We start from the raw sequence: 17,935 nt of genomic DNA, 5'->3' as shown, positions 1-17,935 counted from the left end.
GTGAGTGATGCACTCTGGGCACCAGTCCCCTCCAGAACCAGTGGAGACATGCATCCACTACCTCTGTCCTTCACAGGATGATGCACTCTGGGCACCAGTCCCCCTCCAGAACCAGTGGAGACATGCATCCACTACCTCTGTCCTTCACAGGATGAAGCACTCTGGGCACCAGTCCCCCTCCAGAACCTGTGGAGACTGTTATCCACTTGAGAGACTGTGGCTTTGCACTCCCCAGGATGGTACAGTGGGCAACCCACCCACTGTATGGACTTGAGAGACTGTGGCTTTGCACTCCCAAGGATGGTACAGTGGGCAACCCACCCACTGTAGAGACTTGAGAGACTGTGGCTTTGCACTCCCCAGGATGGTACAGTGGGCAACCCACCCACTGTAGAGACTTGAGAGACTGTGGCTTTGCACTCCCCAGGATACATCAATGGGCATGGAGCACCCTTGTGGATCTGGTGTGGTGCACTCATCCAGCTGAGGTGCCTCCCTTCCCCCTGAGGTGCCTGTTGTATTTCTATTTGATGCCCCAGCAGTGTTCTCTACGTTTTGATCAGGTATCTAGTGTGGGCCTTGCCCATGCATTTTGGGCCCAGTGGTCCACGGACAATGATTGGTGCATTACCTGCACTACTAATCGTGGTGTATATTTTGTTTAATGTGTATATATATATATGTATTTATTTGCTTACTGTATTTTGATATATTACAATGGTTCAACTCATTTCCTTTGGTCTTTGCATTTTTCCTGGGGGGGTTGGGGGTTGTTACTGTAATGTTTGGATATGCATTGGCGTGTGTGTTGTAGTGGGTGAGGGTCGGGTGGGGGTGTTGCGTGTGTCCCTGTCTTTTGCCTCCCCCTCCCCTATGTCGTAGGTGCAGTACTCACCGTTGTCTTCGCCGCCGGCGTTGATGATCGTCGTATAGGAGCAGGAAGACTAGTGCAGGAAGAATATGAAGTTCCAGCTCCATGGTGTCATCGTTCCTCATGGAGTGTGTAGAGGTGAGCGTTTTCCCTTTGAAGTGGCTGTTTCCACCGTGTTTTTATCCGCGGTGAATCCGCCCCGGAAATGGTGGCGGATTGGTAGGTTGTGATACTGTGGGCGGTACTTTGTCTTCCGTCTGTCTTTTGGCGGTGACCGCCGCGCTGTTTGTCTGTACTGCCGTGGCGGTCGGAGTGTTAAAGTGGCTGTCTTTGTTGGCGGTTTCCGCCACGGTCATAATTCCCATTTTTTTACCGCCGGCCTGTTGGTGGTCTTACCGCCGCCTTAACACCGTCCTCCAGGGTTGTAATGACCCCCCTTAGTGTTTTCGTATGTACCTATAATAGAGGATTTGAGTGGTGTAGATAGATACTATAGTATAAAGTTAGTTAAAGGATTCTTTGAGCCGACATTGACAATTAGTACATCTTATGCACATCGCAATAATTTGACATGCTTGCTTACACCTGTAGAGAAAAGCTTTTTAGATCACACGGAGGATAGAAGGCGGGCATTAAAGGGTAAATTAGAAAAAGGATTACAGCAGCGAGCTTTTGCTAGTAGTGAAAGTTATGGTGCAATTAGGGAACAGGGAAACCTAGCTTTGCATTACACATAGGGAAGCTTTGTATATCTAGGCCAAAATCATATTATGACAATGTGTTTGTGGGAATGAGTGAATGCAAGCATGTGTTTTTGTTTCAGAGTAATTGGACGTTCATGCTAAATGGGCAGGATCCAACGATCCCAGGGATCTATTCCATATGTGGGCTTAATTCTTATTACCGTCTTCCAAAGGGATGGTATGGGACATGTTACTTGGGGATAGTTTTCCCAAAGATATACCAACTTGACGATTTGAAAAGGTTTCCGAAATTGTCTGAATTACATCATACTAGACAGAAGAGAGAAACTGCTGCTGACGTAGTGGGAGACATATTTGGGGTGATAATTCCTTCAGTGGGAGTTATCTTGAATTCAATAAAGATTTGAAAGTTGTCTACTATTGTGGATAACATGCTGACAAATTTTTCGGGAGCTATACTCCTAATGGATAATGAACTTGCTGCGGAGAGGGTGATGACTTTTCAAAACATGCTTGCTTTAGACATTATTTGAGCGAAAAATGGCAGAGTTTGTAGGTTGCTTAATGAGCGTCATTGTTGTGCATATATAACAGAAAATAGCAATGAGATTAGAAGTATGCTTACTAACTTGACAAGTTAGTTAGATAGTACAGATTTGAAAGAACTGAAATAACTTGGTGTTTGGGAAAAGTTTGGAAGGGGTTTTGCTTCAGTGGGGAATTGGCTTAGCAACATTTGGCACGGGATATTGTCTAAAATAATACAGGGGATATTGATTTTTATAGCTTGCCTATGTGGATTATGGGTGGCATGTAAAATTAGCAAAAGGATAAAATTGAATAGGGTGAAAAATAATAAGAGGAGGGAAGAAAAAGAAAGGGAAAAATTGTTTAGGGAAAAATTAAAGGGGAATCCAGTAAGTGAAGAGATTGAAATTAAAGAGTTTGATGCAAAATTAGTGGGGAAGGTTTTGTGTGATGACAAGTGTCATCAGAGGAGGGATTGTTGGAGTGTGTCTCTTAAAAGCAATATTAATACGAAAAGCTTGCAATATAATGTGTGATGAAGCTGCATAGAAAATGTGTTAACATAGAAAATAATGCACGCGTTGAAATGTGCCCACGGGGAGTGGCTACCAATGTATACAAAGACTAATGAAAAGGCTTATTAATTCTGAATTGTTATGTAATAATGTTTGAACTTGTATTAGCATATCATAATTACAGTTATATGTTAAGAGTTTTGCTTTATTAAACCAGAGGGCCTTTAACTTAGCGAGGGTTTGGGCCTAGCTGCCTGGCCTCATATTGAATTGTATTTTCTAACGTGTATTGAGCTGTTTTCCTGAAGGACACAAAGCTGTATTTTTCCGGGAGTTATGTGTGTTTAGCCGTAGTAAATTCTTTCTCATGAGAACCGGCTTGCTCAAGGTGACGTTCTTGCTAGATGCAACAGTGTAAATTGTAACAGGTGCAAGGTTAACCGTACTAGGAGAAGCAAGGAAGACACTGACTGGAGCGCAAAGTGTAACATTCTCTACCTGACATTCCAACTGTTGAAGACGTCAATAACATGGACCAATACGCAACATGGGAACTGTTAATTGTGGAAAATTCTAGTAAGGTGCTTACTGAATTATTGGATAGAGATAATAATGCGCCAAACTTCATCCAATGAGGAATAAGGGAATAGTTAGACAGTTTTGTTAAGCGGCGTAACCCAAGGAAACAGACACACACTTCTTCTTCCACTTTAACGGGGACTCTTACCCTTGCCATTTTGCCATTCTCTTTGCTATGAGACTTTTGCTAGAGGACTTTTTGCTAGTTGCCACATATTAGTTTAATTGTCCTGTCACTTTAAATCATCCTCTACCCCATTCTTGTCTAATGCTAACTTCGCCTCCATCAAAGGGAAGTAATCCGTTCCGTAGCTATGCTATTTTGAGACTTTGCCCCGTCCTATCTCTGCTGATGGTGAATCGACTGATGTCCTGAGGACGAAGACTGACGCTGTTTGCTGATCTTTTGGATTGTTAAATATCCGATGCAAATTGTAATTGTCTGTTTGCCTTTTCTTTCTAAGTACCAACTGCTAATTGTGATAGAGGCCTTAGTTTAGATGTTTTCTAAATTCGTGGTCACTAACATTTTTTGCATGAAGCCCAACATGCTAATGCTAATTTGAGGTTAGTTAAGGCGTTCACTAATATCTTGTGCAAATAGACAAATGAGTTCTTGCTTTGTTGATTCATGTACTAATGAGACTCTGCTAAGTTGATTCATATAAATGATGTGCCTAAATGCTGAATGAATATAACTGATGCATTGATTAAGTCGCGCTTTGATTACAGATTGGATTGTTTTGGAGTGTTTTATTGTTAATGAGATTAACGGACATGATATTAAATTGTAACCAATAGGGAAATAAATATCTTAACTTTTGACTAAACTGGTGTGGTTATTTGTGACTGAGAAGTCATGATGTGATCGATAATTTATTCTTATTAAATGGTTATCGACTAGTGATTGTTATTATTGATTGTTTATTGATCTATTGATTGGTGATGCCAAGAAAATATTTCATACTGGGAAGATCCCAAATGTGGTCCAAAGGTTTGTCGACCTAAACGAGTCTCCTTATAAGTTTACTTATCAAGGCTCTGACGCGCTAACACTACCATGTAGTAAAGTTGTGAAAGGTCTCCGTGTGACCTCTTACCACGCTACTGCCAGGCAGGGTGGTGGGTACCTCTCAAATTTGGAAACTTAAACAGAGCTACATAAGGAGGTGATACTAGAAGCAAAGTAACCAAGAGGTTACCACAGGTTCTATCCCCACCCAATCTGATAAATGCTATACTGACTGTGGGTGAGGAAGACAGTGCTGGCTGCATCTAGGGTTACCAGATGACTCCATGTCATCCTTTTTTCCATTGGAACATGGGTACACAGTAAAAGTAAAGCTAAAGAAATCTCAACATCACTTATTTTAATCAGCAATTACTCCCTTCTTTCTTGTAATTTAAGTAGAGCATCTAAACCAACAAGGTGCTTACGTATGATTTAATGCTCATTTTTGTTTTTCTCTCAAATAAATGTAACTTCTCTAATAATATAAAACACAACACTCTAATAAGTATGTATTGTCGAAAAGATTTTGTTATTGAGAGGCAAAGAAGGACCCAAATTATGAGATAAGCCATTATAAATTATGTAGGCCAAAAACATAAACTGCTCCATATACCGATGGTGACAGTTTATGAGGGCTCTGTAGTTAAAGTTTTTCAATAACCACAGTCTATATTCGGTGCAGCTAATGCCATCATCAGCACATTCATGATTTTGACAGGAATCATTTTAACTTACTTTAGAGACAATTACTTCCTCTCACGAAAAAATATACCCTGACACATCTTACTAATGTTGCTGCATATCAAAGATAATAATTTATTCTGGAATTTTGTCTGGGGGCCCGTATTGTCTTAGGACTGGATGAGGGCTTCTCCTTAGCTTTTGGGGACTCCGTAGTGCTGATGCTGAGCTCGGAGGTACCTGGGGCAGAAGATCAGGAGAGACTGCAGACTGCTGGGAGCGGCCCCCTGGACACTGGCCACACTGTGTGCCATTCCTGTGCTGCTGTGGGGGAATTCATGTGATGAAGCCCTGAATAGATTAAAGTTTGAAACTAGCAGTAACACTTGTTTGGGACCTGCGACGATAGAGGTGCTGCGGACCCATCGCCCTACACCACTAGACAGGAAAGGGGCAATATTCCTTTGGACTTACTCTGCCAGGGGGGCTAGGATCCTCTGGGGCTGACATCCCGCACAGGGTGCCAGTGACCATTTTGTGCACTGGATGGCCTGCCTTGGTAAGGAGAAAGGAGCGAAGGTGGCAGAAGGTACCCACCTTGAAAAGAGAAGTTAAAACCTAGAACAACCCATATGGAGGATTGCCTGGATGATGCTGAGGGGCGCTCAAGGTGAAACAGTGGATGCCTAGTAGGCTTTCTTGAACGAGTAGAGGGTCCCTCAGCAGAACTATTTTTGGAATAATAGATTGAAAAGCTGGTCCGAACGACTTTTTAACTATAGGGACAGAGATGCTATACTGCAACATGTGCAAGTCCACAGCCCTGGCGGTATGAAGACAAACAAATACTAATATTCTCAGATTACACCTGCAGGGAAGAGGACCCCTACAGAAAATGTCCTGCCAGTTAAAAAGAAACTGAGAGAACACAACATTAAATATAGCCTGATGTTCCCTGCAAAGCTCAGAATTCCACATGAAGGCAGGGTGCAATTCCATAAAACACCACAGGAGATGGTAGCATGGATGGGGTCCTTTGAACTGGAGCAGGTGACAAGGAGCCCTAGCTGGAGGGAGGCCCCAAAAATATCCTGTGTGTTTATCAAATAGAAACGGGAAGACCTCAGCGGCAAGTCGCAGAATCTGAACACAGCGGAGAGGGGACACATACTGGTCTACTTGGATAGGACGTTGCCAACGGCTCTGATGGATTCTGATGCCTTTTCACAGATTTTTGTGGTTCCGGACAGTTGGTGGATAGGCACTCACTGTTTGAGTGCCCGCTGTGGCCCAGTGGCCATTGTGCTGACCACTACTATGAGATAATTGGTGGTTTAGTACTGCGGGCGGGGACTCACACCTACAGCTCTATTAAAATAAGTTTGTGGGGTGAATGGGTTAAGAAGGTTGCGGGTGGTGACTGATCCTTCTTTGAACACAGGTTGTGTCGAAGGGCATTCTGTGTATTCCGCCTGTGGGAGGGACGGGACGAGTGAAATTGTGGGGAAATGTTGCAACATGTTGAGTTAAGCTGGGGTGCTTCTATTGATAAATTGAAGGATGAAAAAGTGACTCAGCAGTTATAGCCCAGAGACTGGGACTGGGCACCTATCTGTTTTTACTGTGGTGATGGCAGGAGTTAGTTATAAATTCCTCACTTGGGATGTGTGTGAGTTGTACAAGCCAGAGAAACACTATAGAATGATGCATGCCTTAAATGATACGGGGTGGCCATTACCCGATTACAAGAAACACACTTTTGGGGAGACTGTATTGGCACCTGCAGAAAAAATGGAGAGGCCAGATTTATGCCACAAATTATACTGGATTTGCACATGAGGCCCTCATATGGGGAGGCCCTCATATGGGTGGCTCCTGGGATCCCATTTGAGATTAAACAAGTTCAGATAGACCCAGAGGGAAGATATGTTATCCTACTTGGTACTCTGGCTGCGCATGAGATGTGCCATATAAATGTACAAGCCCCTAACACTGATAGAGGCAATTTTTTTTGGGACAGTACTGGCATTAGTACAAGGGCATATGGATGTGGAGGTCATACTGGCCTGGGTGTTAACTGTGTGTTAGATGGTGAGATAGACAAGGCCCCACCCCAGATGGGCCACACATGACAGTAGCACTCACTCAGTCCATGGCTAGAATGTGGTTGGTTGATATCTGGCGGACGCATCATCTGCTGACCTGGGCATTCTCCTGCTACACCCAGCAACTTGCACTTATAGTAGGTTGGACTACTTGTTTGTGCAGGTAGATGCGGCTCAGCAAGTGGCTAGCTAAGGCTACTTGGCATGCTACCTGTCAGACCACTCACCTCTCTTAACGACATACACCCTGATACACAGGTGCCGCAAGCGTCCCTCTGGTGCTTGAGAGAAGAGACTTTTACCAACCTGGGGTTCACCAGAATGCTGACTGATGCCTTAACTGAATATTTTGAGACCAATTTAGGTTACACGATGCATACAGCATCAGAATGGAATGCGATGGATGTGGTAATGAGGGGAGTGTGTATAGTAACATCTACAGGAATATGACATATGCTAGAGCGAGACTTAATAGGGTGGAAGTACGAACTGGCAAATATAGAGGCCATGCTAATGGCCCGCCTGGAAACACTACAGGATTAGGGCATGCTCCAACAGCATGTTCTGCACCTGTGGTACCAACTGAAGAAGTATTTCTAGGTATCTGATAGGAGGCAGTTCCACATTGATGGAGACTGAATGGGATGCGTGCCAGCAAGGCTAATTAAAAACATAATGCACTCCTAACTTATCCTCTCTATCAGGGATCAGATGGGCTGGGATGTTTACACCCAGCAGGCGATCGATGGTGTGCTTGTAGACCATTTGTGACAGGTGTACACTATCCCGTTGCAACCTGATGAAACTTCATAACTAAATATTTGAAGGCATGACCACTGCTGTGGCCCATTTCTGAAGACAGCACAGACCTTGGCATGCCCCTGACTTATCAAGAACTTCTATGGGAGATAGACTCACTGAAAACCACTTAGGCACCAGGAGGGGGAGACAGCCTTCTGACCGAATTTTGTGAAGCCTTTTATGAGGCTCCTGACAGAAAATCTACTATTGATTTATGTGGAGGCACTGTAAAGGAGAATGCTCCTGGACATGAAGGAGGCTCTTATAGTTTTTGTGCCGAAACCAGAGAAGACCAGATGGAGGCATCATCATACCGACCACTTTCTATGTATGTGGATCAGAAGATCCTTTGATGAATCCTAGTGGCGCACTTCCTGAGGCACCTGCTGCATCTGGTCCATATGGACCTGTCGGGGTTCATTCCACATTGAAACACAATCTGTAAACTGCAGCACCAGATGCATGTCATGCCTGCCCCTGATCTAGAAGATGACCAATATGAGCAGGCCTTTGACTCTGTCAGTTGGAAGTAGGTATGGACAGTTCTGGAGGGGATGGGACTGAGCAACAATTATATCCAGTGGATCAAATTGCTACACACGAAGCCAGTGGCACAGGTCGGGACTGGGAGGTGCATAGAGCCATTGATATGCAGGCTGAAGGGCACATGGTGTCACTTTATAAAAATCACGCAATAGTGTATTGGGGGTGGCCGGACACATTCATCCTGATCCTGCTGCATGCCATGAGGATCTTGGAGAATTGTCAGGAGTCTGTGTTAACCACTCAAAGTCAGTCTTGTTCCTGCTAGTGGTGCCCTGTGGTGCATTCCCAGAGACGGGACTCTGCTGGAAAACAGATAGCGTAGGATACCTGGTAATGCATGGTGCGCATGGGGTGCAGCAAAGCTATCTCCTGTCCTCCATAGCGGTTTGGAATACGCTTAAATTATCCATAATGAGAAATGTCCTCTGGCCAAAATGGTGGTGTTGCCAGGTGTCTCATTGTTCTTAAGGGCACCATGTATGAAATCTTTCATCATGCATTTCAGGAATTGGATCAGCTGTTAGTGGAATTGGTGTGGCTGAGAAATGATGTTGAGTGGACCTTGCAACGCGCATGCTGAAGTGGGATAAGGGGAGGGAGGTTGGAGGTGCCTGATCTTGAACTATACTACTTCGCAGCACATCTGCAACACTCAATACATTGGTTAGATAAATAGGGGAACTATGAGAAAACTCTACTAGGTGGTAAATATGCCCTGCATACACTAAGGGCCCTGTTGATAAGAAGCAGGTGAGTCTCTGAGTCCCTGCCACATGTGATTCGATTGGTGTGCTGACTGTGGGAAAGAGTAATCTGAGGAATGATATGCCATGCGTTGTATGGACTGGACTTCACCATCTTGATTTTGCTGACCTTTGAACGGATAGCCCAGACTATGCTGTTGGTTGCTGGCAAGACAATGGGTGCATGATGCTGCCCAATAGGCAGGGTCATTACTATGCAGGCGACGACTGAGACATATGGATTGGTCCCGGGCAGTTTTTGTAATACACTTAGATAGCAGTTACAGCGAGGGAGACTTGGCTCTCATTACCTGATGTCCCAGAGATCACACAAATATTGGTCTCCATGTTCTCTTTGGCGGTGGGCAGTGGCCTTGTTATTTGAGTTTGGTTGCATGAAATGCATGTAATACATAGCTAATGACAACAGCCAAGGTTACTGGGAAAGTGCATTTTCCCTTTTTGAAGCACAATCTATTAGACATGAACTCTGTGCAGCTATTACAGATGGAAATGTACACCTCATATATAACTACCAATGAATACTGTTAATATTTTATACATAGCAATGTGCTTTTACCTTTATCACTACAGATGAACTCATGGGACACGATCCTGTATTAAGTTTACGAAGATTGTAAGTTACGGCGCAATTTTACAAAAACACAATCAATAATACGCATGTGTACACTAGCGTTTGATGAGCACAAGATAAAAAGGATCTTTTGGTCCTGAAGAAAGCCATTTGACCATTAGTGGCACATACTAACATGGCTGAAAGTGTAGATCTATATGTAAGAGACCATAGGAATCTCAGTTCACATCTACTGTTATCTTTTAACCCTACACAAGGTTCACATTATTAAATATTTCTCTTTTTTGGTAGGGATTCCTTGAGGCAATTTTAATAAAGTTGATCTCTGACAAAACAACCTGCTCCACCGTAATACAGACCTTATAGCACACCAAGATGTATTAGGCATCTCGGGTAGGACCCCTATGATAAAGCAGGCCACTAACGGATGTTAGTGGGCAAGAAGTGTTCTAAAAGCTAATTAAGAGTCCCCATTGAATTGGGGATTTGTTAGCACACAGGTAGCGGTCTCTCTCTTCTTGTTTGGTTGGTATAGATAGGAAAGTAGAGTGATCCCTCACTCTCCTTTTTTGATTATGATCAAGCCCCTATCTATCTAGAACTGACTATTTGTGTAGAATTATCCATCTAGGAGCCCTCAGGTCTCACACAAATCACCCTGTGCTTCTTCTAGAGTTCAGTCCTTCGGCCAACTAGGTTCCCTTTGCTTGAACTTGCATTCTTCAACCATCAGGGCCAATCTCTCCTATCAGGAGTTTTAAGTGGCGCCCACAAAACATCTCCTTACATTGTAAACACACCAATAATTACTCCCAAAGACAGCCCTTAAGCAATTAATTTATTTATGTTATTTGTCACTTTATAATAGTTCTGAATGCATGTGTATGTCTGGCTTCACTGTACATTTCAGACACAAACTTGCTTGTTTGCCCTATACTTCAGTTCTCTCAACTTGTTTATGTTAAGCACCCATACACCGAGGTACACTCACCATCACTGTTCTCTTACAAAGCATTTCATTGCACTGGTGTGTATTGTAAAGAATGTTACGACAGGTAAAGTAAATAAAATATACAAATGATGCTTACATTGTGATTTAAATGAACTGGATGTGTCAATGATATTTGTGCTTAAAAACTTAGCACCAATTATTTTCTGACGTTTATACTGTTTGTTCTTGTATCAAAACAGTGCGCAAGTTTGACAGGAAAGTTACGGCTCCGGGGCGGTCTAACTATCTCTATTTGGTTTACAAACAGGACTTTACACTGGGGATTGTTTGACAATGCTGATTTGTTTTTATTTCCCACAAGAGCTTTAGGTGCTTTCTCAGAGTCTATTAAGAGGATATGTTTTTGTTTTTCCATGTCTTGTTCTTCCGTTCCCCTGGTAATCTCTTCTCTGTCTGTTTCCATAGGTAAGGGAAAGCTTTGCCATTCATCCGCTCCCAAGTCGCCAGCGAGAGAAGAAGAGAAAAGAAGGCAAGAAGCCTCTATCAGGTAAGTGTTCCCTTTCTTTTGGTATCAGTTTCTGAGTTCTTTAGTACTATAATCGTGCACTTAAGACTTGGAGTAATTATAGTGTGAAGAGAGGGGGGGTTAAGTGAGACTCTCCTTTGGTGTGCCCTTCAAAGAGAAATAGCGCTCCCCAATAGATAGCCACATTCCTCTATCCTTTGTCTCCAATAGATTCGGGTGGTGGTGTTTTCTCTCTTTTTGAGGCTTACTTATTTTTATATACAAGCCATTAAATAAAATAAAGAGAAAAAAGAAAACAAAATCACCTGTAGTCACCAAACAATCGTGTTATCACTTCACTTTCTCTTTAAGGGCTTTGCTCACTTTCACTTTTAGGTGTGCTGCTTCGGCTTGCCCATGCCTTCTCCTTCTAAAACCTGTTGTTTCTGATTCATGCTGAGCTGGGTGTTAGTATAAGATTTTCAAATACAATGTGCTCCAAATAATAACATATTAGCATAAGGATGGGTGACCTTGTTATAAGGAAATCTGTTAATAAAATAAGACAGATCAATTCGACACAGTAATATAGGTTTAATTGATTTTCAGCTGAGAACAACAGGCAGTCTCAACATAGAGGCCGTGAGTGAAGTTCAAAGTTCTAGTTCAAAAGCAGTGGTATTTATACTGTAAAAACCACAAAAAACTACGCTGACAAGATCAGCATTGACGTAAGCAAGAACAAGCAATGCAGATAAGATAATAGGGGACAGGTACCTCTTGACGAGCAGATGAATGATTATTGGTCGCCTCATGAGTGGGTAAGTAACATTGACGTCATTCAGCATCTCTATCTTTCTGCATGACAAGTGATTATATGTTACATGATGCTCACGGTAGCCCTGCCTTGTGCAAATGCTTATCTGACCCTTACACAGTTCCCCTCACCAAGATATGAATGACTTGTGGTTTTTAGAACCCTTGTGCTAAGGCAGGATACACCCTTTTGTTCCACCCTGTTCGTGCTAAGTGAAGATTTTGAAAGCGACAGTTGGTGCAGCTCCGAAGAAAAACTATCATTCTAATTTGGCTTGGGCCTCTTGTGTGTTAGCACAGCTAACTTAACAATGCAGCATGTGTATAAGTTTCCTAAATAATAAGTGTTTGTTTGTCCTAAATATGATCTGCCTTTTCTATTGAACCTAGTCTGACTTTTTTTTTAGCATGTCATGTATTAATCCTTTCACTACTTACATTGGTTTACAACTACCCCTAGCTTAAAATGTTTGTATTGGGGTTTGGGAACTTATGTTTGTATGTATGTATGTATGTATGTAGATATATTTATAAAGCACATTCCGGCTCACAAAGAGCATTGAAGCGCTAACATAGGTAAAAAACGTCACTACACTCATAAAGAAAACCCAACCCATAGAAAAACAAAAATAAAAGATTAGTTAGGAAAGAGGCAAGTTTTAATCAACTTCCTAAACCGTAAATAACATGTTTCAGCCTTGATATTGAGAGGGAGGGAATTCCAGCACTTGGCAGCAGCCACAGTAAAGGCTTTATCACTCCTCTTTGCTCTATAAGTGCGGGGAACATGAATATAGCAGGCTGATAATGATCTAAGATGCCTCTTTGGTTTGTACCAGCCTAATTTAGCAGACAGATATTTAGAGCCTTGGCCATGCACGGCTTTAAAAGACAAGCAAAGGGATTTAAAAATAATCCGCTTAGCCACTGGAAGCCAGTGCAGTTGTCTGAGACTACTTCTCACAGAAGTCCAACGTGAAAGATTAAGAACTGCTCTGGCAGCTGAATTCTGAATCAGCTGTAGCCTATTAGGAAGGCCTTTGTCTAAATTGAGAAACAAAGCATTGAAGTAATCCATTTTAGATTTTAACAAGGCTAGAGTGGCAGCAACTCTCCATTTGTGCTGAAGAAAAGGAAAGACTTTCCTTAACATTTTAATCATCCATAGACCAATTTTAACCATGTGATTAACCTGATATTTGAAGGATAGTTGATTGTCAAACAGAACACCCACATTTTTGCTAACATTAGAAGGGGTAGGAAGAGAACCACAGTCTGATGGCCACCAGCGCGGATTCCAATATTTAACACCAGATCCAAAACAGAGATTTCGGTCTTTCGAAGCATTCAATTTCAGCCAATTAGATCCCATCCAGTTGCTAACTTCCTTCATACAGAGGTTAAAACGGTCCGCCACCTCCTCCCAGTTTTTATTAACAGGGATAATAAGCTGTGTATCGTCTGCATATGAAGAGGGGATAAAGCCAAAAGAACGAACCAGGTTGGCTAGTGGGGCAACATAAATATTAAACAAAGTAGGGCTTAATGAGGAACCCTGTGGAGTCCCACAAGGAAGAAGGTAAGGTGTGGAATCGAAGTTACCACATCTGACCGTAGTCCATCTGTTAGTTAGAAAAGATTCTAGTCATTTCAAGGCCCTATCTCTAACACCTGCTTGATAGAGACGGGCTGTCAGAATCTGGGAAGAAATAGTATCAAAGGCTGCAGATAAATCAAACAGGACTAGGATGGCACCCTGTTCGTCATCCACAAGTCTACGAATAGAATCACTGGAGGAGATAAGGGCCATTTTCGTACTATGAGCTTTCCTGAAGCCATGCTGCGAAGGATCTAAAACTTCCACTTCCCCCAGAAAATCCACTAGTGCCTTATTCATGATTTTCTCTAAGATCTTGGCAAAGAAAGGAAGGAGCACAATTGGCCGTAAATTATCAAGGTCCTGCACGTCTCCAAGTGGTTTCTTCTTTACAGGGACTACTATGGTCTCCTTCCATCTAGAAGGAAAACATCCAGATTTAAGAATTTCCTGAAAACTCGGCATGAGAATCCGAGCTATATAATCAGGGATCATACGAATCACTGAAGGAGGACATAGATCTAAAGGAGAGCCAGACCTCATATTCAAAATTAGTTTGCTTTGATCGACATGAGACGGGCAAGGAAAGTCAGACAGAGTTACTTCACTAGCTAACGAGTCTGGAGAAATACAGGGAATTAACTCCCCACTGACATGAAGAGGGGCAAAGTTAGCATAAAAGCAAAGGATCTTGTTTTCAAAATGCTTTGCTACCTTGTCACAGTACTCTTGTGTATTTACTAAATCAGGTGGCTTAAAAGGGGTGGATAATTCCTTGATCACCTTAATTAGCTCTCTCAGGACATTCAAAGCCTCCTGGACCTTAACTGTAGAAAAGTCCGACTTCGCCTTAAAGCGGGCCGCTCTATAAATTTTAAAGGTAGACTTGAGTAGCTCCCTTTCCTCAGTGCCAGGATTTAATTTCCACTGTCTCTCCAATTGACGGCATTTCCTTTGAAAAGCCTTCAATTCACTGGTGAACCATGGTTGGTTCAACTTATTCCTACTAGTGGGCTTAAGAATCTTAGGAGGTGCCAGTTGAGACATAACAGTCTCGAGGCCCTGATAAAGGCAATCAAGAGGGGGCAGAGAGAACTTGTTGTCCTTTACCAGGGTCTTTTCTAGAGCTGGTATCAGTTATATCTGTTTAAATTGTTTCCATGGTCTAAATACTTGATTCTCCTTATTGCAAGGGGAGGGGCGAGTACACTTCAATTCCATTTTAAATAGCAGGAGATGATGGTCGGTCCAGCTTAACAGAGAATTAGTTAGCTCCATACCCAAATCAGTGCACGCAAAGATCCCATCCAGTATATGACCAGCTATATGCGTGGCCGTAGAGACTTTAAGGGTCCAGTCTAAGGCTAACATCAACTCTAAAAATTTGTGGACCATAGAATTAGAGGATTCATCAAAATGAATATTAAAGTCTCCTAAAATAATAGCCTTAGGAGATATAATCATAGGTTCCAACAGGGACACCCAAGATTGAAGAAAAGTTCCAAAAGAACCAGGAGGTCTATAGATCAGTAACCCCTCGGGAAACACCAGGTGATTCTGTGAAATCTTGAACACCATTGCTTCGCAAATTTATGAAGAGGAGTTCGTCCAAGTGCAGGAGAACGTAGATCTTCAAATAATGGGCAGTCCACCACCTCGACCCAAAGGTCTGTCCAATCTATAATACGTATACCCCGGCGGAGTTGCCTCAATACAATCTGGATCAGATTCTACCTTACCCCAAGTTTCTGTTCATAAAAGACAGTCAATATGCCATACTTCAAGCATCTCTCTGATTTCTAGCTTGTGTTTGGGGAGAGGCCGAACATTGACTAGAGCCTGACAAATCGGCTTATTTAAATTCCCCACCGTTGCTTTATTGTTGTGTTCCATTCTGGCTTCCCTCAACGTCTGAGGAGCACATAGTTGCCAATTACATACCTCACATCTCCAATCAGAACTGCAGTCTACTGGAACTTTGTGGTTGCAGGACAAAGCCATCCCTCTACCTTTAGATATGTCAGAATAAGAACCAGTAAAAAAAAAAGACCAGAGTTTCTGGCCCCTGGGCCCGTCAGGGCACGGACGGGCGCAGACGGGCTTGCCTTAGGCACGCCCGCTGCACGCGCCCGCTGCGCGGACTCTCTCCCATTCAAATTTAAGGGCGTGAGGTCTAAAGACCTGCGTCAACTAGAGCGCTGACCTGGCAGCGTGTGTGGAAGAGGACCGGAAGAAGGGCTCTTACAGACCCTCACTTCCGCCTAGCAACACTGTGAAACAACAAGTCAACACACCAATAATTTAATACATTTAAAAATACAGAAGGAAATATTCCTGAATAAAACGCCCCTTAAAAAGCCCCACCAAGTGAAATTAAATAATGTCTTTGGACCAAAAAGCTCGATTCTTTTTTAAAATAGTAGTATCTAGAGAGAGCACGCCTACCTATTGCTGCGCGGCCACTCTCCAATTCGAATTTAAGGGCGCGAGGTCTAAAGACCTGCGTCAACTAGAGCGCTGACCAGGCAGCGCGTGTGGAAGAGGACCAGAAGAAGGGCTCTTACAGACCCTCATTTCCGCCTCGCAACACCGTGAAACAGCAAGTCAACACACCAATAATTTAATACATTTAAAAATACAGAAGGAAATATTCCTGAATAAAACACCCCTTAAAAAGCCCCACCAAGTGAAATTAAATAATGTCTTTGGACCTAAAAGCTTGATTCTTTTTTAAAATAGCAGTATCTAGAGAGAGCGCACTTACCTATTGCTGCGTGGCCGCTCTCCCATTCGAATTTAAGGACGCGAGGTCTAAAGACCCGCTTCAACTAGAGCGCTGACCTGGCAGCGCGTATGGAAGAGGACCGGAAGAACTATATGATGTGTTCCGATTCTTCTTACATCATTCCTCCCTCTAATTTATTATTCAACTACTTTTCCTACCTTCTCATCTACTAATGAAACTAGGGGAATCACCACATACCCACTACTCTGCCATTCCCAATTTAGCTGTCATCCTTTTGCAACATGCCATTATTACCTGAAACATTTGACACATCAAGAGCAACAACACGATCAAAGGCAACAAGACCTTGAACAACCCTGACATCCAGGACGGCACCCATTCAAACCAGCCCTCGAACCACCCATCAGGGGCACCCCCCTCATCGATCATTTTCTTTTGTAGATCATGCAATGTCTGAATGGCCTGAGTCAATGTCCCATTGTCCGCATCATTGGCCGGCACATAAGTACAACAGGCTGATCCAATCTTCTTACACACCCCTCCTTCCATGGCCATCATTAAATCAAGTACATATCTGTGTTGCATTACCATCAGCCTAAGGGTTTGGAGTTCTTCCTTGATAGCATTGAACCCATCTTCGGTTGCATTCTTGATCTTCATCAATTCAAAGCGTGTGATCTGCAGCCAGCATGCAGTTGCTTTCGCCTGAATAAATGGTAGGATGCTAACAAAATAAATTTGGGCATCATTAAATAGTCTATGTTCCTGTGGAACGTCTTTCCACACTGCAGTACCAGAAAACTCAGCAGCTCGTTTTGTCCGGTGATGGTGGCGCAAGGCTGTTGGACGGCTCATGGGATGGTCATGTAACTGAGAGATGTCCACACCTGGTATCACCAGGGAGGGGGTGTGCAAAGTCACTAGGGAGCAGAGGCCATTCCAGTTCGAGGGTAGTTGTATTTGGAGCCGGGCCCAACACATCCCGTAGTTATCCATCAGGCTGGAGGTGCCACCCTGCATATCAGCGTTGTAGGTGGTGATGTTGCAGTTGAGGTTACTCCCCACCTTCACTGTCCCATTCCCTCTGAAACAAAGAGAAAACGGTGTTAATTTTATTGTAGGGTGTATGGTAGTTCCTGTCCATCTATATCTCTGTATGTTCGCATCCCAAACTGGCCTACCTGCACAATCAGGGGGCAGGGGTTTAGCTAAACAGTTACTACATTCAGATGATGGGTAAGACCTTCCAAAAATACCTTGATGTAATACCCCTTTTTCATAATCTGGGTGAGACCTTTTTTTTCCCTGCTTTCTTCTTTTTTTGATATCTCTTCTTGTTTTCCTGTCAGGACTTGTAGGACTTCTGGGGTGGTGTCAAATCTAGTTGTGTTAACTAGTGCAGTAACAGGACTCTCATTCTGCATATAAATAGGTGCAGGAGACAATGTGTAATGTTTAGGGATACTTCTTTTGGGAGATGCAATCTATCTACTCCAGCAGCATGGGGAATGAGAGAGCATACATAACAACTGGTGTTGGATGTGGCTGTGCCTATACTATGCATGTGCTGGTACCACATACTATCAAACAAAGCAGTAGGGAGAGGGTAATGGTCAATAGCATTATCAACAATTCTACG

General features: G+C 43.1%; 1 protein-coding gene across 1 annotated transcript in view; it reads right to left on the bottom strand.

The window, feature by feature from the left end:
* Positions 1 to 10,539: 10,539 nt before the first annotated feature.
* Positions 10,540 to 17,935, bottom strand: part of LOC138304578 (uncharacterized) — a 99,943-nt gene continuing 92,547 nt past the window's right edge. The window contains exon 3 of the mRNA XM_069244748.1: positions 10,540 to 17,380. Coding sequence (XP_069100849.1) covers positions 13,599 to 14,597 — 999 coding nt within the window. The 5' untranslated portion in view covers positions 14,598 to 17,380 and the 3' untranslated portion in view covers positions 10,540 to 13,598. The remainder of the gene's footprint in view (positions 17,381 to 17,935) is intronic.

Source organism: Pleurodeles waltl, chromosome 7, assembly GCF_031143425.1.
Source record: "Pleurodeles waltl isolate 20211129_DDA chromosome 7, aPleWal1.hap1.20221129, whole genome shotgun sequence".
In the NCBI taxonomy this organism is placed as follows: domain Eukaryota; kingdom Metazoa; phylum Chordata; class Amphibia; order Caudata; family Salamandridae; genus Pleurodeles; species Pleurodeles waltl.
Note: the sequence above shows the minus strand (reverse complement) of the source record. Positions and strands in the feature narration are given on the sequence as shown.